The 19,260-nt window shown below is 41.3% G+C and overlaps 1 protein-coding gene across 1 annotated transcript in view; it reads left to right on the top strand.

The window, feature by feature from the left end:
- The window catches only part of Heatr5a (HEAT repeat containing 5A), a 113,601-nt gene that overhangs the window by 31,875 nt on the left and 62,466 nt on the right, over positions 1–19,260 (top strand). Inside the window, exons 11-14 of the mRNA XM_059279247.1 lie at positions 2,251–2,362; positions 5,274–5,426; positions 7,131–7,230; positions 14,838–14,947. Coding sequence (XP_059135230.1) covers positions 2,251–2,362; positions 5,274–5,426; positions 7,131–7,230; positions 14,838–14,947 — 475 coding nt within the window. The remainder of the gene's footprint in view (positions 1–2,250; positions 2,363–5,273; positions 5,427–7,130; positions 7,231–14,837; positions 14,948–19,260) is intronic.

Genomic DNA, 19,260 nt, shown 5'->3' with positions numbered 1-19,260 from the left:
CAACTTAGTCTCTCTGGAAAGTGATGGTTGTCCTCCCTTTTCTCAAGGAGTACTTCTGACCGAGAATGCATAACTCACAGATGAGTATAGTGTGCACAGGTCCTGACTTTGACCCCACCGGGGTCAGGAAAGGGACACTTCCCATGCTTTTATTAGAAGGATCTCTGTGTAATAACAGAATTTGCAGTGTATCTAGCCTCGCCATGTAATCTATTTAAAATCCCACTGAACACTCTGGTTTCTCAATAGTGTATATGTCTCTTGCCCTTTAAAATACCACTACAATCCTGGCTGTGCTCACCTGTAAGGATCAGGAGTTGGCGAGTAGCCTGGACTTATTTAGTGGAACCCTGTCTCCAAAAAGGACAAATAGATTTAAGAAAGAAAAGTTTATGCCATTCAATAAACTTAGTTATTGTCAATATTGGTGTTTTTACTTCTGAATTAGTTTACATATGGTTGTATAAAGTAGATAATTAATATTTTTAGGAGCTGAGATTTTCCATATAAGAAAAAAGAGAGCTATAGTTATAGAATCAAGAAAGTTAAATAAGGGGCTGGAGAGATGGCTCAGTGGTTAAGAACACTGGCTGCTCTTCCAGAGGTCCTGAGTTCAATTCCCAGCTACCACATGGTGGCTCACAATCTAGAATAGGATCTGGTACCCTCTTCTGGCATGCAGGTATACATGCAGACAGCACTCATACATTAAATATATATAAATAAATAATTTTTTAAAAAAAAGAAAGTTAAATAAAAGCCCATATGTTAAATTGAAATTATCACTATGAACTTGTAATTTTATTTCTTCAAAATAAATACTTACAGCCTTATTCTTTCTATTAAAAGCAGTAATTAACCAGTAATAGGGAATATCTTAATGATGAAACTGAGACTTTAAGTGTCTTTCCCCCTCCCTGAAAAAGAAATCAGAGTTCTCCAGGCCGTGGTCATACACGCCTTTAATCCCAGCACTCGGGAGGCCGAGGTAGGCGGATCTCTGTGAGTTTGAGGCCAGCCTAGGCTAGAGTGAGTTCCAGGACAGCCAAAGCTACACAAAGAGACCTTGTCTGGAAAAAGCAAAAACAAAAAAGAAAAAGGGGGAAAAAAAAAAGGAATCAGCCTTCTTATTAAGGAGTTACATACATAACTTTATTACTGATTTTTATAACATATCCTCTATAAAAATTTCAGAAATTCCAAACGTATCTTTAGCATTATTGGTGTGTCATTATAGTAAACTAGGTGACAACGTGGAGAAGTACCTTTCATCCTATTTGTGTGAGTGTTCTGCCTGTGTGTGTCTGTGCACCGCATTCATGCCTGGTGCCCACCGAGGTCAGAGGACAATGGTGGATCCTATGAAACTGGAGTTATAGATGATTGTGAACCACCATGTGAGTGCTGGGAACTGAACATGGGTACTCTGCGAGAGCAGTAGGTGCTCTTAGCTGCCGCTCCATCTCTCCAGGCCCTCTTTTTAGTTACAGTCAGAGCTAGCATGTTATCATTGTTGTGTGCATTAGTAAGTTTGTCCTCAAATCTCATTAATTCTGACCTCATGTGAAGTTTCTTCTGAGAAAATGCCGCTTGTCCGGTTTGACTGAAATGGTTGTTCTGGCCTTCCCTTTTCTAGGTGTCGTCTGTCCCTGTGAAGGCTGTGCTTAGCCTGTAGGGACTGTCCTTGAGGGACTGTAGATGCATCTCTCTCCTAAGCTTGCCATCTGTCCAGGGCCAAGTGGTAGCAGATTCTTTCTCAGACTCGGTACTCTTTAAACATACAGGATGCACACATTTGAATACCTGTTTATTTCTCTGCTGTTCACACCATCCATTTTAGAGACTTTTAAAATGTAACAGTGTATGGAATCTCATCCACGGCTTTGGGGGGCCATTATATGAGCCTTTAAGGTATCAAGTGTATAGAATCTTATAAAGGGAAATGTCTATGATGAACCTTTCTGATGAGTACTGACCAAAGAGGTTAACTGCTTAAAGCGAAGTGAGTGAGAAGTCTAGACAGCTGCATTCTGAATAGCCTGCGGTCCTGTCACTGTGCCTGCCTGTGTACAGTTTCACCTTGTAGTATTTCACCTTGAAAACTGGCTTACAGTCTCTCCTGTGTGCTGTCCTATCATGTCCTTCATACTTCACTATACATAAGAGCCAGGTCTCCAGAGGTTGTGATTCGTTTCTTTCGCTTGCCTACTGATTGGTGACCTGACCCCTATTACGTTGTTCTCTCCACAGGTTGTCATGGCATTAGCAGAGGATTTGCTGTGTTCTGCTGCTCAGAACAGCCGCCTGTCCCTTCAGCGCACACAAGCGGGATGGTTGTTGATTGCTGCTCTCATGACGTTAGGTAACATTCCATAATAGTGAAATGATTCTGTTTTCTGGATCTAACGGTTGCTTTTACTGTATATCAGAATTTAAATAACCACACAAACGTTTATCTTGTGCTGGCTTTAAGAAGATGCCCGGGCCGGGCGGTGGTGGCACACGCCTTTGATCCCAGCACTCAGGAGACAGAGGCAGGCCTTTCTCTGTGAGTTCGATGACAGCCAGGGCTTCATAGTCCCAGGCTAGCCAGGATTTCATAGTAAGACCCTGTCTGAAAGAGCACCACTAAAAGGTACCCTGATACAAACCGGTCACTTCAGCCTAGAAGTAGCCTAAAAGTTCAACAAGAGCCGGGGCAGCATAGGGTGATCTTGCCTCAAACATACAAGAAACCAGGCGAACATTTTCTACTTCCCTCCCTGAAGTATCAGCCGGTTTCTCTTCTGAACCCGCCTTCTAACCCTTAAGTGAGATGAACACGTTGATTAATTTTTTCAAGCATAAAGTGATTCTGACATGTCTCAAAATCATTCGTGCCCATCTTTATAAGTTTCTGCAGTTAGAAGGATAGGCAAGAAACCCTTTCATGGCCTTGCAAATCCAGCTCTGTGATTGTTTTTAGGTGCCTAACACCCAGTGAGGTTCTGTGCAGTATTAAAGGAGTTGGACTTACTTAAGTTCTGTTTATTAAACGTCAGTAATTGCTCTATGGGCATGGCTACTTACATCCAGTAACTATGAGACTTTAAATGTTACTACCCTTGGCTGTCCTGAAACTTACTCTGTAGACCTAAAACTCACTCTGTAGACCAGGCTGGCCTCAACCTCAGAGGCCCACCTATGTCTGCCTCACTAGTGCTGGGATTAAAGGCATGCACACCACCACCTGGATATATGTCCTCTTGATATAACATGGCATTCTTTGGTTGTTGGCATTATAAAATGTCCTAGGCATTGTACATCTCCTTCCCAAAGCTTACAGTCGATACTTTTTTTTTTAAATCAAGTCTTGATTCTTTTATTTTTAATTATTTTACTTTGGGTGTGATGCTGTGTTTATCTTTAAACCCAGCACTCAGGAGGCAGAGGCAGGCAAATCTCTGAGTTTGAGGCTAGCCTGATCTACGTAGCAAGTTCCAGGATGGCCTGGGTTACATAGAGAGATCCTGTCTCAAAAAACCAAAAAACAGAAAGCAAAATGCCAAATCATCATCATCATCATCATCATCATCATCATCATCATTGCACTGGATGTTACATAAATGAGCCAGTACTACTATTTACATGAATGTGTAAGTCTCAAAAACTGTCCTAGGAAGAAAATACTGTTGTTTCTCTTACCAAAAATGAGGAAACTAAGGACAAAAAAGCTAAGTTATTCATCCAAGTTTACATATCTAAGTGGGCAGAACCAGAATTAACCTATGGAAGTCTCCCCCAAAGCCCATTGCAGCTCTTCTCCATGTTCACAGTGGACGGAGCACCTACCCACAATGTCATTCACACAGTGGAGGGAGCACCTACCCACAATGTCATTCACACAGTGAAGGGAGCACCTACCCACAATGTCATTCACACAGTGAAGGGAGCACCTACCCACAATGTAATTTTAAAGAATACTGTTTAGGAAGAAAAGCTGGGAGTTTTTAGTTTTTATGCTTTCTATGGTGTTTGTTTTGTTGCTAAATGATAATATTATCATTGTATATTGCCATAAACTGTTTTGCTTTATTACTGTGAGGAATGTGCATGTGTGGAGGTCAGAGAACAACTCTTTGGAGTTGGTCCTTGCTGCCTCCTTCGCTTGGGTTTGAGGATGGAACAGTTCTTGTGTTGCTGTGTAACAAGCACCTTCACCGCTGAGCTGTCTCACCAGCCTTTTGTGGCTTCTGAACTTGGACCTGGAGCAAGTTGTTGTCAGCACTTAACCCTGGGAAGCTTGGCCGTGTGGAGCATACCTGCATCTTAGAGCACCAGGAGACGAAGGCAGGAAGATATGAGTTCCAAGCAGCCTGAGCTCCCAAGTGCACCACAAAAAATAAACAGGCAGGCTAGAGAGATGGCTCAGAAGCTAGGAGTTTGTTGTTCTTGCAGAGGTCCCTGGTGCTGTTCCCAGCACCCACATGGTGGTTCACAACCATTTGTAACTCTGTCTTAGGGGTTTCTGTTTCTGTGGTAAAACACTGTTAGCAAGAGCAACTTGGGAAGGAAAGGGTTTCTTTCAGATTGTAGTTTGTAAGGACCTGGTGCAGAGGCCATGTGGAGGAGTGCTTCTTACTGGCCTGCTTAGCCTGCTTTCTTGCAGTACTCAGGACCACCAGTCTAGAGGGGGAACTGGGCCTTCCCACATCAGTCGTTAATCAAGAAAATTTGCCATAGGCTTGACCACAGGCCAGTCTGGTGGGGACATTTTCCCAGTTTAGGTTCCTTCACAAATGACTACCTTGTGTCAAGTTGATGTAAAACCAGCCAACATAGTCCAGTTCCAAATCCTTTCTGACCTCTACGGGTCAGCAGGTTCTCACATGGTACACATACATACATGCAGGCAAAGCACTCACACACAGAAAAATAAATACATCTTAAAGACTTTTAAATAAACAAACAAACAAAAATAGTCAGCAGTAGGAGCCAGATGTGTTAGCACATACCTCTAGTACCAGCACATGGAATAATGAAGCAAAAGACGTTTGGGACTGGAGAGACGCCTCAGCATTTAAAGGCACACAGGGACTGCTCTTGTGTTCACAGGAGACACTGTAGCTCAGGCTTTGCCGTTTCATTCCTCATTCCTTCCTGTACTCCAGCACTTCCAATAGTGATTCGTTCAGTAGTAGACTCATTGGGAACCAGAAAACAAGACACAAAACAGGTGAACTGAAATATGTTCACCTTAAGAGCTTTAGAGTCACTTTGGGTTCCTTTTGCAGGCCCTGCGGTGGTCAGTTGTCATCTCGCTCGAGTTCTGCTCCTGTGGAAGTGTGTCTTTCCAGTGTCTCCCAAAGATCTAGAGACAGAAAAAAGCCGAGGAGATGCGTTTACGTGGCAAGTAACCCTGGAAGGCCGTGCTGGTGCTCTCTGTGGTAAGTTGACTCCTCACTGTCCTCGTCCCTTGCTTCCCCTCTCTTCGTCTGTGTGTGGTCTGTGTGCTTCTTCTAGTGTGAGCGCACAGGGGTCTGACTAGGGTCTCCATACTGGACGTGGATAGTTAGCTGGGGATGACCGAGGGCCAGTGAGAGCCAGATCTAAGAGCGGTGCCTTAGACTCCTCCTTACCGCATGTCAGAAATGACAACATTGCTTCAGGTCGATACTCCTCAGAAACGGAAGGATTTGATTTCATTAAGCCCTGAAGATGCATGGTTCCCAGTAAGTGTGATAACCATGTATAGGCTTGGAAATAACGTTAGGAAGTTTGAGCTAAGGAAAGATGGCTTTCCTAGGAAGACATGGAAGCACATATTTGTTTATTTGTAGCATTTTACTCTCAAAAAAAAACAAAACAATTTTTATTAGTCTAGTTTTAAAGTATTTATTTTAATCCCCTTATGAAGCAGTCTGAGTTGAATAACTGTGGAATCCCTGCCTAGAGTCTCTGTGGTTCTGTAGAATTAGTGAAAAATTGGCATACTTGGAAGCCTAGGCTGTTTTTTTTAAGATTTATTTTTAATCTTCATTTATGTCTGTGTGAGTGTCTGTGTGTGTGCACCGTGTGTGATGGTGCTTGTGCAGGGCAGAAAAGGAGTCTGAGCCTCCTTGCACTGGACTCAGAGTGACATGAACCAGAGGCGGGTTCTACACGTTCTCAACCACTGAGCCATCTCTCTAGCCCTGATTCTCTTCCTTTTTAAATTTGAGACAGGGTCTCATTATGTAGCCCTGATTGTCCTAGAACTCACTTTGTAGACCAGGCTGGCCTTGAACTCACAGAGATCTGCCTGTCTCCCAAGTGCTGGGATTAAATGCTTGGGCCACTACGCCCAGCTTTGACTTCTTTTTTTAAACTTCTGAGCTCCAGGGCTAAGTGCAACTCTAGGACAACAGCATTTTGTTAATTTACTAGTCTCTTAGCAATCCCAGGAAAGTCTGTTTTTTTTTTTAATTCTTCTCTTATGCAATACATAATGGCTATAGCTCCTCCCTCCCCTCCTCCATTTCCCTCCAGAAAAGAGCAGGCCTCCCGGGGTATCAACAAAACATGGCTTAACAAGCTACAATAAAACTAGGCACATACCCTCAGATCAAGGGTGGACGAGGCATCCCAGAAGGAAGAAAAGGGTCCGAAGAGCAGGCAACTCCACTCCCACTGTTGGAGTCCCACAGGAACCCCAAGCTAACAACCCTAGCATACATACAGAGGAACTAGCACAGACCCATGCAGTGGCTCCATGATTGCTACTTCAGTCTCTGTGAGCCGCTGTGAGCCCTGCTGGGTGGATTCTGTGGGCCATGTTCTTGTGGTGCCCTCAGCCCCACAAGCTCCTACAATCCTTCCTCCCTTTCTTCCCTGGGGTTCCCCCAGCTCCGCCTAATGTTTGGCTGTGGGTCTCTACTTCTGCTCCCATCAGTTGCTGGATGAAGCCTCTCTGATGACGATTGTGCTAGGCACCTCTCTGTTCTTCTGACTGACGGAAAATTCTTGAAAAATGTAGAGATGGAAGATACTAGCTTCCTTTTTGTCATGAAATTTCAAGCTGATTTTTGTTTTGAGCACACGTCTCCGTAACATTGCTGATGGTGTACATAATTGAATGTTCCTGTCTCGTAAATGTCTGTTCTCGTTTTCAGCTGTCAAGAGCTTCATTTCCCACTGTGGTGATCTCCTTACTGAGGAAGTTATTCAGCGTCTTCTGCCGCCACTTCCCTGCGCTGTGGATTTGCTGACTCAGTAAGGATCAGCCTGGTAGAATTTTCTAAGAGTACTTGGTTACCCTCTGTATGCTCTCCCTAGATACAGTGATAAGACAAGCTGATATGGTTGGTTCTTTTGCAGAGAAAGGCAATCATTTAGATGTGTGACTTTTCTTTTTTTTTAGGCTAGGATCTTGAGAGGAAATGCATATTAAAAGGGAAGGAAAATTACTTGGTGAATAATATACCTTCCATACAGGCAGATTTAACAAGAGATTAAATCCTAAGCCTGCTAACCTTTGCAGGTATGCATTGTATTGGTTTGTGAGTGCTGTTCTGTGTTCCTAAGAACTAGATGCTTATTAACACTTCCGGGGCTCTGTGTGTTTATACTTCTCCTAAGTTGATTTCACATCTCTCAGGGAAAGCACACATTTTAGAGAGAGAGAGAGATTGTGTGTGTGTGTGTGTGTGTGTGTGTGTGTGTGTGTGTGTGTGTAAAACTTACAGTCATAAGCACTAATTTCTAAATTAATAAGGTATAGTGAAAAATCTTTCCAAAGATTTTTAATGATATACCATTTTATATATAAAGAAAATATATTTAAGGCATGGCCTGTAAAAATATAATAGAGTAAACATCATTGAGTCAAACATGGGTAGAGCAGGGGCTACAAACATTTGCTATTAAGGGCCACAGTAAATATTTTAAGCTTTATAGGCTGTGAGGTCTGCATTGAAATGCTCAGCTCTTAGAGCTCAGAAGGAATCACACATGTTAGGTGAGTGGGGAGGCGGATGTGGCTGTATCCCAGAGTGACTTGACTTACAGAGACAGGCATTTGAGCGTGAGCGACCAACATGCCTTTGATCTGATGGCTTTTCCTTTGATGCGTTGTTTTCCTTTTAGGTTGATTATAAGACTTTTTACATATTTGCAATACTATACTATTACTGTTCATTAAAATACTAAAATATTTTTTATTAAGATGTTCTCAACTTAAACATCACATCTTTTATTTTTTTGGTTGGTTTTTGGGAGGGAAGGGGTTGGTTTGGGTGTTTTTGGTTTTGTTTTTAAGCAGAGTTTCTATGTATCCCTGGCTGTCCTAGAACTCTGTGTGACCAGACTGACTTTGAACTCACAGAGATCCATACCTACCTTTTCTCTTAAGTGCTGGGATTCAAGATGTGTGCCACCACCCCTTGCCCCCATCTTATATATTTTTGCTTTGGTTTTTTTATATTCCAAGTTTTATTTTTTATGCTTAAGTCTTTAATCCGTCTTAAGTTGGATTTTCTACTTAGAGTGAGGTAGAAGTCTGTCTTAGTGTATTTATACTGCTGTGACAAAATACCTCAGACCAGGTGACTCATAGAGAACAGAAATGTGTGTTTGCAGTTCTGGGGACTGAGAGTCTAAGATGCAGGGCTGGCAGAATAATATCCGGTAAGAGTCTGCTCTCCGCCTCCAACATGGTACCTTTTCCCTCGTCCTTTGAGGAGGGTAGATGATTGATGTGTCCTCCTGTGGCAAAAGGGAACCAGACTGCCTTCGTCAAACGGTTTCATAAAGTCACTAATCATTCATGAGGGAAGGGCAGAAGGCCAGCCATCCAACACATCGGATTAGTGGTTAGTTTGATTAGTTGATTTCTTTGGATTTAATGGATAGCATTTAATCAACTACCTCTGTGTGGCTTTAAGTCACCAGGACACATTTAATCTTCTCTCACCTCTTCTACTGGAAAATTTGGAACCAGAAGTGCTGAGGCATGCCCTAATCCCAGGGAGGCAGACGTAGGTGGATCTCTGAATTCAAGGCCAGCCTGGCCTGCATTGCTAGTTCCTTGTCAGCCAAGACTGCATGGTGAGATTCTGTCTCAAAACAAACAAACAAAAACAAAAAAAAAACCTAGAGAAAAAAATTGGACCTGACAGTGAGTCTGCTTCTGGAGCTTCCCCTTCTCTGGAACTTTGCAGAAGTTTGGTCACGCTATATCAACAGTGCAGGAACCTCCTTTCTTGTTTTTGGTAACATTTGCCCTTATCTGCTCACTGACCAGCACCCACAGCTTACTGAGGCTACTGGCAGAAGCTGTGGATCCTCAGCAGGAATGCCTCATAGCAGCTTTCTCAAAGTCACCTGGCTAGCACTTGTCAAAACTGACCATGTGATACATAGCATCCCCCCAGCACCTGGTTGCTTCCGGTGCTTGCAGATGTGGCTGAGGCCATCTTCATTCTGGATGGCATGTCTACTGCTGAAAATGTTCAACATGTGAGTTTTCAGGGACAGAAAATGTAGACCAGACCAAAGTCTGATTTCATTTTCTTTTTTCATGTGGAAAACTCACTGTCTTGTGCTTCACCTTAACAGTCTACCCTTCTGTGATTACCATCACTTATCTCACGTATTACATCCCAAAATATCCGTGATTCTTCCTTTGTGCCTATACCTGTGCCAACACATCATCTTTATAATGAATTACACTCTTTGAGCAAGCCCTTCGGCCTTATGTTTTTGGCATTCATACGATTTGGATCATCTCCTGTTGGTGGAAGTTTCCATCCTGCCCACCAGTTCCCAAATAACCTGCAGCCACTTCCCAGATAACTGATTCAGAGACTTAATATGAATTACAAATGCTCGATTGATAGCTCAGACTTGTTACTACCTAACTCTTACATTTCAATTAACCCATATTTCTTTTCTATGCTTTGTCATGTGGCTCATGGCTTGTTACCTCATTTTCTACACATCCTGCTCCCTTGGAGGCTGGCTGGCGTCCTCTGACTCCACCCTTCTTCCTCCCAGCATTCTCAGTTTGGCTGTCCCACCTATACTTTTTGCCTGGCTAATTGGTCAGTCAGTGTTTTTTTTTTTTTTTTTTTTTTTTGGTTTTTCGAGACAGGGTTTCTCTGTGTAGCTTTGCGCCTCTCCTGGAACTCACTTGGTAGCCCAGGCTGGCCTCGAACTCACAGAGATCCGCCTGGCTCTGCCTCCCGAGTGCTGGGATTAAAGGCGTGCGCCACCACCGCCCGGCCCAGTCAGTGTTTTATTAAGCCAATCTGAGTGACAAATCTTTACAGTGTACAAAGGGGATATTCCACAGCAATCTCCTGTTGAAATTTGTTTATAACTGAATCTATACATAAATTTGAAGAAAATATAAATTTTTATAGTATTATGAACATAATATTTCTCTATTACCAGGGTGTTTTACAAGATACAAGTGTTATACTTTTAAAAACTCAGTTCCCAGCTACTTTTTGTTGTTGCAGTCATTAAGTAAGTGGTGTATGTATATATGATCTGTTCATTGCTACTGTATAAGAATGGAACTGAGCCAGATGGTGGTGGCACACGCCTTTAATCACAGCACTCAGGAGACAGAGGCGGGTGAATCTCTAAGTTTGAGACCAGCCTGGTCTACAGAGTGAGTTCCAGGTCAGCCAAGGCTACACAGTGAAACCCTGTCTTGAAAAGCAAGAAAAAGAATGTAACTGGCTCTTTGCCAACCACCTTGCTGACCACGTCCATGTTAAAGTTGAGTGTGTAGGACTGGACGGATACCTTGGAGGGCGAAACACTTGCTGCATAAGCGTGAGAGCTAGAGTTTGGATCCTCTGATTCCATCCTAAAGCTAGGCAGGCACACCCAGGAGACAGAGATGGGGGAGTCCCTGCATCAAGTTATCTGGTTAGACTAGCTAGAACTGACAAGCTCTGGGTTCAGCATTAGACCTGCGTCAGTAAAGAAAGTAAGAAAACACTTGCTGTCAGCTTTGGGCCTCTACATACTCAAGTACACACATACCAGTGTACCCCCACATGTGCTGACACACATGCACACACACACACACACACACACATACACACACACACACACACATAATTGTGAATCTAGATTTCCCCCTCACGGCCCTTATTGTCAAATTCTGTCTCTTAAGTACTTATTTACTCTATAAGTCCACTTTACCCCTTCATAGAAGCTGTATAGACTTATAGGTAGAGCATACCTATAATTCCAACACATAGGAGGCAAAATGATCATCACAAATTCAAAACCAGCCTTGCTACAAAGCAAATTACAGGCCATCCTGGCCTACATAGTTGAGACTCTGTCTCTAAAAAAGCATACAAGTGGGCTGGAGAGATGGCTCAGGGGTCAAAAGCACTGGCTTCTTCCAGAGGATCCAGGTTCAATTCCCAGCAATGACATGACAGCTCACAACCATCTGTAACTCCAGTTCCTGATGACTTGATGATCTCTCCTGGCCTCCACAGGCACCAGACACACACCAGGTGCACAGACTTACACACAGGTTTAAGTTATCTGTTTAACACAGATTTCGCATGCAGTGCACATGCGTGTGTCCTCAGTCACTCAGGAGATTGAGACTGGGGGGTTGGTTGAGTCAGGCCTGAGCAACAGAACACCTCATCTCTTTTTTCAAAAAGCCCAATGCGATGAACAGACATTAGGGAAGTGGAGTCTGGCAGAGACCACATTTGAAGCCAGCCTAGAGCCTCTCAAAAAGTAAACCAACAAGAATCCTGAACCGAAGGTTTTCTGATATTTTTTATTTGTTTTTTTTTTTTCCAAGACAAGGTTTCTCTGTGTAGTTCTGGCTGGCCTCGAACTCAGAAATCTGCCTGCCTCTGCCTCCCAAGTTCTGGAATTAAAGGTGTGCACCACCACCTGGCCTGATATTTTATTCTTAACAGTGATATTTGCTATAGACTTTTTTTTTTTAAAGTATGTGCTATATTAGGCCTTGGTTTTTGTTTTTGTTTTGGTTTGGTTTTTTTTTTTTTGAGGGGGGGAGTTTCGAGACAGGGTTTCTCTGTATAGTTTTGGTGCCTGTCCTGGATCTCGCTCTGTAGACCTGGCTGCCTCAAACTCACAAAGATCTGCCTGCCTCTGCCTCCCGAGTGCTGGGATTAAAGGTGTGCGCCATCACTGCTTGGCTGTTTTATTTTTTAATATGAGAAGATTTTGATTTGTATCAAATTGTGTGATGTGATAAACTTTAAGAAACTTATTTCAGTTTCATGAACTTCTGCATGTGGTTTTGTTATGGGTTTCTTTCTATATAGTCATAGGTATTCTGTCCTATTACACTATATTTTTCATGAAGTATTGAAATTGTTTTAACCTCATGGAATAAGGTTTCATCAGGAGAATTTATGTGTGATTGGAGTGATCTGCCACATGAGACTTTCTGAGACCAACTGTCTGAAATTTCTATGTGATTTTTTTTTTAAATACTGTAAAATCCATTTCTTTGTTTCTGATTTTGTGTGGTCTACTTGGGGGATGTTCTGTGCTCATCTGTTTAAGTAAAATTTGGCAAGTAAATTTTTCCAAGAGTTTTCCTAATACATCCTTATCTTCAGAAGTTTTAGCATGAACTTGTTCTTAGCAGTGTCACTTAAAATCCGACCTTTAAAGTTTTCTATAACTATAGTGCCCCTTCATTCTAGAGAAGTTTTAATTATGCTTTTTCTTGTCTTTCCTATTGAGTCTCATTAAGGGCATACCTGTTAAGCTTTGTGAAAAATAGCCTTGTTCATGTTAAAATTCGTTTTTTATGTCATCATTATCTATAACCTCTTTTTCTTAAATTCTTGTTCTTTTTTAAAACCTTACATTGACTATCCAGCTCTTAAATTTCTCAGTTTTCAGATAAAGATTTATTGCGTCTTGCTTGCCCTTTTGAACTTGTTGGGATTTGCTCTGTGACACACAGAGTTTTGACACGTCCTTTTGAACTTGTTGGGATTTGCTCTGTGACACACAGAGTTTTGACACGTCCCATTGTGCTGTCTTTGCTAATTCCTATTTCTGAGCCTGCCAGTTGACAGCCTGTCCAGCTGCCACTTTGATTTGGGGCTTGTTAGATTCTTCCTATAAGATTTTCATCTTGGGGCTGGAGAGATGGCTCAGCAGTTAAGAGCACTAGCTGCTCTTCCAGAGGTCCTGAGTTCAATTCCCAGCAACCACATGGTGGCTCACAACCATCTGTTATGAGATCTGGCGCCCTCTTCTGGCCTGCAGGCACCGTATACATAATAAATCTTTAAAAAAAAAAAAAAAAAAAGATTTTCACCTTAAGCTGGGCGGTGGTGGCACACACCTTTGATCCCAGTCTTGGGAGGCAGAGGCAGGTGGATCTCTGAGTTTGAGGCCAACCTCGTCTACAGAGTGAGTCCCAGAACAGCCAGAGCTACACAGTGAAATCCTGTCTTAGAAGAAAAAAAAATTTTTTTTTTCATCTTTAGCTTTTTATGTTCTAAAATTACTTAATTAGGTAGGTATATAGAAGCTTAGAATTGTTCTTTCCTGATTGAGTTAATCTGATATGCTTTGCAGGGGCATAGACCATGTTAACCCCTTTTAAGAAGGCCTCACTCTTGTCCTTACCTTACATGGGTGCAGACCAGCCTCAGGCCCTTACGTTAGAGTTTGTGTCCTGCTGCATCAGCTCAGGATTTATATCATGCTTTTTACATGTCTGTATTATCTGTGTGAGAGGGTGGACATCAGGGCAACCGTGGGGAGTCAGGTCGGTTCTGTGCTCTTACCGTGGGGCTGCAGGGTCACACTCGGGTTAGGTTAGGGTGTTAAGGATTGGCAGCACCTTTTTACCTGTTGCCATCATTCAGTGGCTCTGCTCCCACCCTCCATACACACTTATGGTTAATGTTAATCCACCATTATCGGATAGGAAGCGTTTAGCCTTGAAAAGTACCTTTCTTGGGTATAACTGTAAATTTTACACTTTTATCTGTACTTATGTAACTTATTCCTTGTATTTTTGTGGAAAAGTTAATTAGAAAATAACCTTTCCCTCCAGTGGAAACAAAAACCAATAAAAATGGTTTCCTAGAGCCTCATTTTGTTCTAATCATCCTAGTTTATATAAGGAAATAACTCATACTCCTGAACTAAATATTATGTATTTAGACCAAGTCAATGATGCAGAGTTCTAAAAATATAACTGATCATTTTTAACATGTAAATATGGATAGAATAGTTTTCATATGTTAGCTATAATTATCTGATCCAGCTTTAAGGAAACACAAAAGTGTAATGGATTAGCTTAACTTCTGTAACTAAACTATTCTACATGGGGTTTCAGAATTGTTCTGTTGTGATTATCAAGCTGAAGTTTATCAAATAGAACTAGTGTTTAATTTTAGTTTATTTATTGAGTTAATTTTCTACCTAATAGATTTTTGTTTCTGGCAAATGCCAAGTTGTAACTTTTGAAATTTCATACTAGAGTTTAGGGTTTTAGTTATAATAAATACTTTATGGCCTTTGAAATGAAACTGACTTTATAGGTTCACTTTATGAAGTATGTCGGAAAACTTATTATTGTCATTGTCTTCTTGGATTGTTTTGTTGGTCTGATTGCAGTACCAGTAATGAAACCCAGGCCTCATCTGTTAGGCAGGTCTCTACCTCTGAGCTACATTCCTAAAATCCCACGTGGACATAGGATGCCACCTTACTTTAGAAACCTAAATTAGCACTAATGTTCGTTAGCTTGTGTTTATATGCTGCCCTGTTCCATGTTTGTACATTTCCATATAACATACACACTTAAGATACACTTTTTCTTTTGTTTTAAGGCTTTCTTCAATACTAAAAACATATGGAAGTTCTTTGAAAACACCATCAGTAGTTTATAGACAGAGACTTTATGAACTACTAATTTTATTACCTCCTGAGACCTATAAAGGTATGTGCCTTAGACCAAAATGTTTTGTTGTGACTAGTTTAATATCTAGAAATCAACAGCTGTTAAATGATTGACTGAGTGAATGAATATTGATGATTAGTGTTTGTTCTTATATGTTAAAGTACTGTCTTAATCCTCGTGCTCACTGCTTTATATGAAATATAATCTGTTCTTATAAACCTGACTTCTTGCCAAGTGTGACAATTACACACCTGTAATTCTAGTACTTTGGAGACTGAGGCAGGAGGATTGTTAGTTTGAGACCAGCCTGGGCTACATAATGAGTTCCAGGCTAGTGTGAATTACACTGCACAACCCTACCTCAAAGGAAGAAGAAAGGGAGTCCAGTTCTTATATCTTTTCATGTCCTGCTTACATCTCTTTTGGGGGAAGTACCTGTGGCCCTACTGTGGACAGACCTAGTCACAGAGACTCCAGGGCTTTTTGTTTGTTTATAGATTTTTATAGTGTGAATCTATTATAAGTTTGACTCTTGGTTTCCTTGTAGAATGCTATTTATAGTACACGTTCCTTTCCGTTATTCTATATAATATTCCTAACTCTGCCAGTGCCAAGATGAATGTTTACTACTAAGCCACCAAGGTAAAATTGATTTTTACAAAGTTTATAATGTAAGTTTTGTTCTTACTATGATCAAAAAGCAACTTTATATGGGTGGGATTCTGTAGTTGATAAGGTTACTTTTTTTTTTTTTTTTTTTTTTTTTTTTTTTGACAATTTCATATAGCCCAATCTGGCCTCAAACTTGCTATGTTTGTAGCTGAGGATGACCTTGAACTCCTGACCCTCCCACTTCTGCTTCCTGTGTGCTGGGATCACAGGTTTGTACCATTGTGCCTGGTGTAAAACATGGTTTTAAGATAATCCATTGCTGCTCTAACTGAATAATTGAAGGTTTATTCTAGGAGTTGAAACCTGACATTTGTACTCTCTGGGACGTCTGTCTTATTCTTAATACTTAAGCCATGTTAAGTTGCCTGTGACTTCCTGTATTTGTTACAGAGCTACATTTTTACGCTCGTCTCCTTTTACACATTAAAGTAATACAACATATGCCACATTAATTCAGAATATTAATATACAACTCCCTGTCTTGGCTTTTGTTATTATGTGAATGACATTGTTCCCACTGACTCTTTTAAGTTCATGTATGTATGTACAGAAGTGTTTACCATCACCATGTAGGTAAATGTCCTTAGAAAGAACTGCAGAGTATTAGTTCATCACCGTTACTCAGGAGCTACCAACTCATTGCTATATGTTAAGTGCTGCTCTAAAAATAGCAAATAACAATGACTTCATTTATCCTGGGATAATGTGATGATCTGGTTACACTTGCCTTTCATGGAAAAGGCTTAGAAAGTTTATACGTGAACTCAAACTCATATCTAGTAAATAGAGGGGTCAAGGCTGATCTGTGAATCCCTCAGCTGGGCTTAGTGGCAACATTGTAATCCTTGAACTGGGAGGATTAGGAAAATTGTGAGTTCAAGGCCAGCCTGTAATGCGTGGTGAGCCCTTATCTTAAAGGTTTGTTTTGTGCTGTCCTGCCTCCACTAGAAACCTAAAAGGCCATCCTTGCTTAGCCCTAGGTCCTTGTCACCCTGTCCTCTCCAAAGGTGCCTTGTCAGGGGACCTCAGAACACGCTGGAGACCATTTCAGGGCTGCAGTTAGAAGCCTAGGCTGCAGCAAAAGCAGCTGTCAGGATTTGTACTTTAAAATTCCTACACTAGAATAAAATGACAGGGTTGAGTTCTTAAATGTTTAGAAACGCAGGAATATAAACTTACAATCTACAGGCTATTTTCTGATAAGTGATGACATAAGTCGACCTTTGCAGAACTTTAAGGAGAAGGAAAAACCTTGAAAAAAATTTTTTTTTAATTTGTGTTTTCTTAGAATGGGAGTTTAGGAATGCAATTGGGAATAACACATTTTTATATTTAAAGCCAATTCTAGGATGTTCCTTAAGAAACACCATCAGGACCAGTGAGATGCCGCAGTGGAAAAGGCACTTGCTTCCAACCTGGCGCCCTGAGTTTGATCCCAGGCCCACGTGGTGGAAGGAGAGAACTGGCTCCTGCTGGTTGTCCTCTGCCCTGCACACCAATGCTGTGGCACATGCATGTGCACATACAAACACACATAACAAATAGGTTAATCTGGATTCCCTACCTGGAAAGGAGGGCACAGAACCCCGAAGGCTGTAGATGACCACAAGGAAGCAGTGTGTTCTAGACACAGTCGGGCAGCCTCACATGTGAGTGCACATGGGTTGTGACAGCGTGCACAGGATCTGCACAAACTCAAGCCAGACAAAACCGTGATGTAGCAGAAAGTGGACATGAAGTGTCACCCCAAGCTGAGGATCTGTTGGTAACTGACAGCTGCCAGGACAGGAAGACTTAGTCCTTTTTAAGGCTGGGACCCCTGGGAGGTCTAACTCTGCAGGTGGTACTAATGAGACTCAATGGATTTTTTTTTTTAATAAGGACACAAAGTTGAGTGGGTGTAATGGAGCATAGATTGGGAGAAGATGAGGGAGACAGATGGAAATGTTCAAAAGACAAATATGAAATTCTTGAAGAGTTAATAGAAATATTTTTGTTTTATTTTGTTTTTAAAAGAAGCTGAGCATAGCGGCACTCAGGAGGCAGAGGCAGGGGGATCTCTGTGAGTTTAAGGCCTGTCTGGTCTACAGAGTGAGTTCCAAGACAGCCAGGGCTGCATAGTGAGACCCTGTCTTGAAGGAAGGAAGGAAGGAAGGAAGGAAGGAAATCAATCAATCCAGGGACCTATTTTATGAATTTCTTCAAAAAACAAATTCTTAATTTATCCTCAGTATTCTTAAAGTAGACCTACTTTTCTAATGTGAATTTTAAAAAATTATAGAAAATTATATGATGTACTGTTTTCATGTTTTAATAAAAATAGAATATGCTCAAAGTATATTATAGACTTGTATGAAAATAACCTTATATAACCTTGACTAATAATTTAACTCAAAAAAGGAAGGAAGAATTAGAATTCAAAATGAACTGAATGGGAGACCTTGAACAGTGTGCCTACGATTTGAGATTCGGTGTTCTCAGTTGTAAAACAGTAACAAAGAATCATGTGTATATTACGAGGTCATGAGGTCAGAAATAACACATGCTAAGTGGCCAACAATCCCTGGTTCACAGTTGGGTGGTGAGAAGTTACATCTGTTCCCATTCTCTTTATCTTATTTTTATGGACTAGTTGATGAGCATGGCTCTGCTGGGGCGATAACTGGGCACAAGCTCAGTGCTATTGTACCAGCATTGTGAGGGCAGATGATCACCAAACCCTCTCCAGAGAGTTCCGACTTGAATTCTCCAGCTTGAGTTCCCTCAGATGAACCCAGTTCTACTGGGTAATGTTTGAGGAGAAAAAATATTGAATATATTACTTTATTATCCTGCCTGTTAATATGTTGTTCTTTGTACTTTTGAGGTTGTTGTAATAATAATTTGCCATGTTTTTTCATCTTTGGAACCATAACAATAGAAGTAAGGGTTTTCTTTTTTCCTTAAGGATTTTTGCATTTGAGAAAAATTTGTGTTCAATTTAATATATTTGTATAATCCATGTAGAGGAAAGTAATTAAACTTTATCATCAAATAGCATGACTAACAAGTACATGTGAGGCCCTGGATTCAGTCCTTATTATCATGATAAAAGTTATACAAGTACATGTCTGTTGGATTTGGCTTGGTTGGTACTTACCATGTGTGAGGATCTGAGTGTGGATCCCTATCTCCCGTGAAAAAGCCTGACAAAACAGCTTGCATTTTAGTGCTGGCAGGAAGAGACAGGTAGATTTCTAGAGCTCATTTCTCAACCAGTAGAGCTGAGTCAGCAAGCCCCAGGGTCAGTGAGGCCCTGTCTGCAGAAGTAAGTGGAAGGCCGGGTGTGGTGGTGGCACACGCCTTTCAAGGTCTGCCTGGTCTCCACAGTAAGTTGCAGGGCAGCCAGGGCTACATAGTGAGACTCTGTCTCAAAAAAGAGTGAAGTGAAGAGCAATTGAGATAGATAACAGTGTTGACCTCTCCAACACTCCCTTGCAGCACACATGCATGCAAGAGCATGCCTACCTACATGCATCCATACAAACACATATACCATACACACAAATCTATTGTCTTTTTAAATGACATAACTCATAGTACAATAATAACCTGTAATGACTTCTGATTCTTTAACACAGAGGAAAGTAGTCTTCAATGACAACGTTTGGAGAATAGTATTAAGATAGCTGTAGAGCCAG

Source organism: Peromyscus eremicus, chromosome 14 (assembly GCF_949786415.1).
Source record: "Peromyscus eremicus chromosome 14, PerEre_H2_v1, whole genome shotgun sequence".
NCBI classification, from domain to species: Eukaryota; Metazoa; Chordata; class Mammalia; order Rodentia; family Cricetidae; genus Peromyscus; species Peromyscus eremicus.
This window is presented reverse-complemented; position numbering and strand designations above follow the sequence as displayed.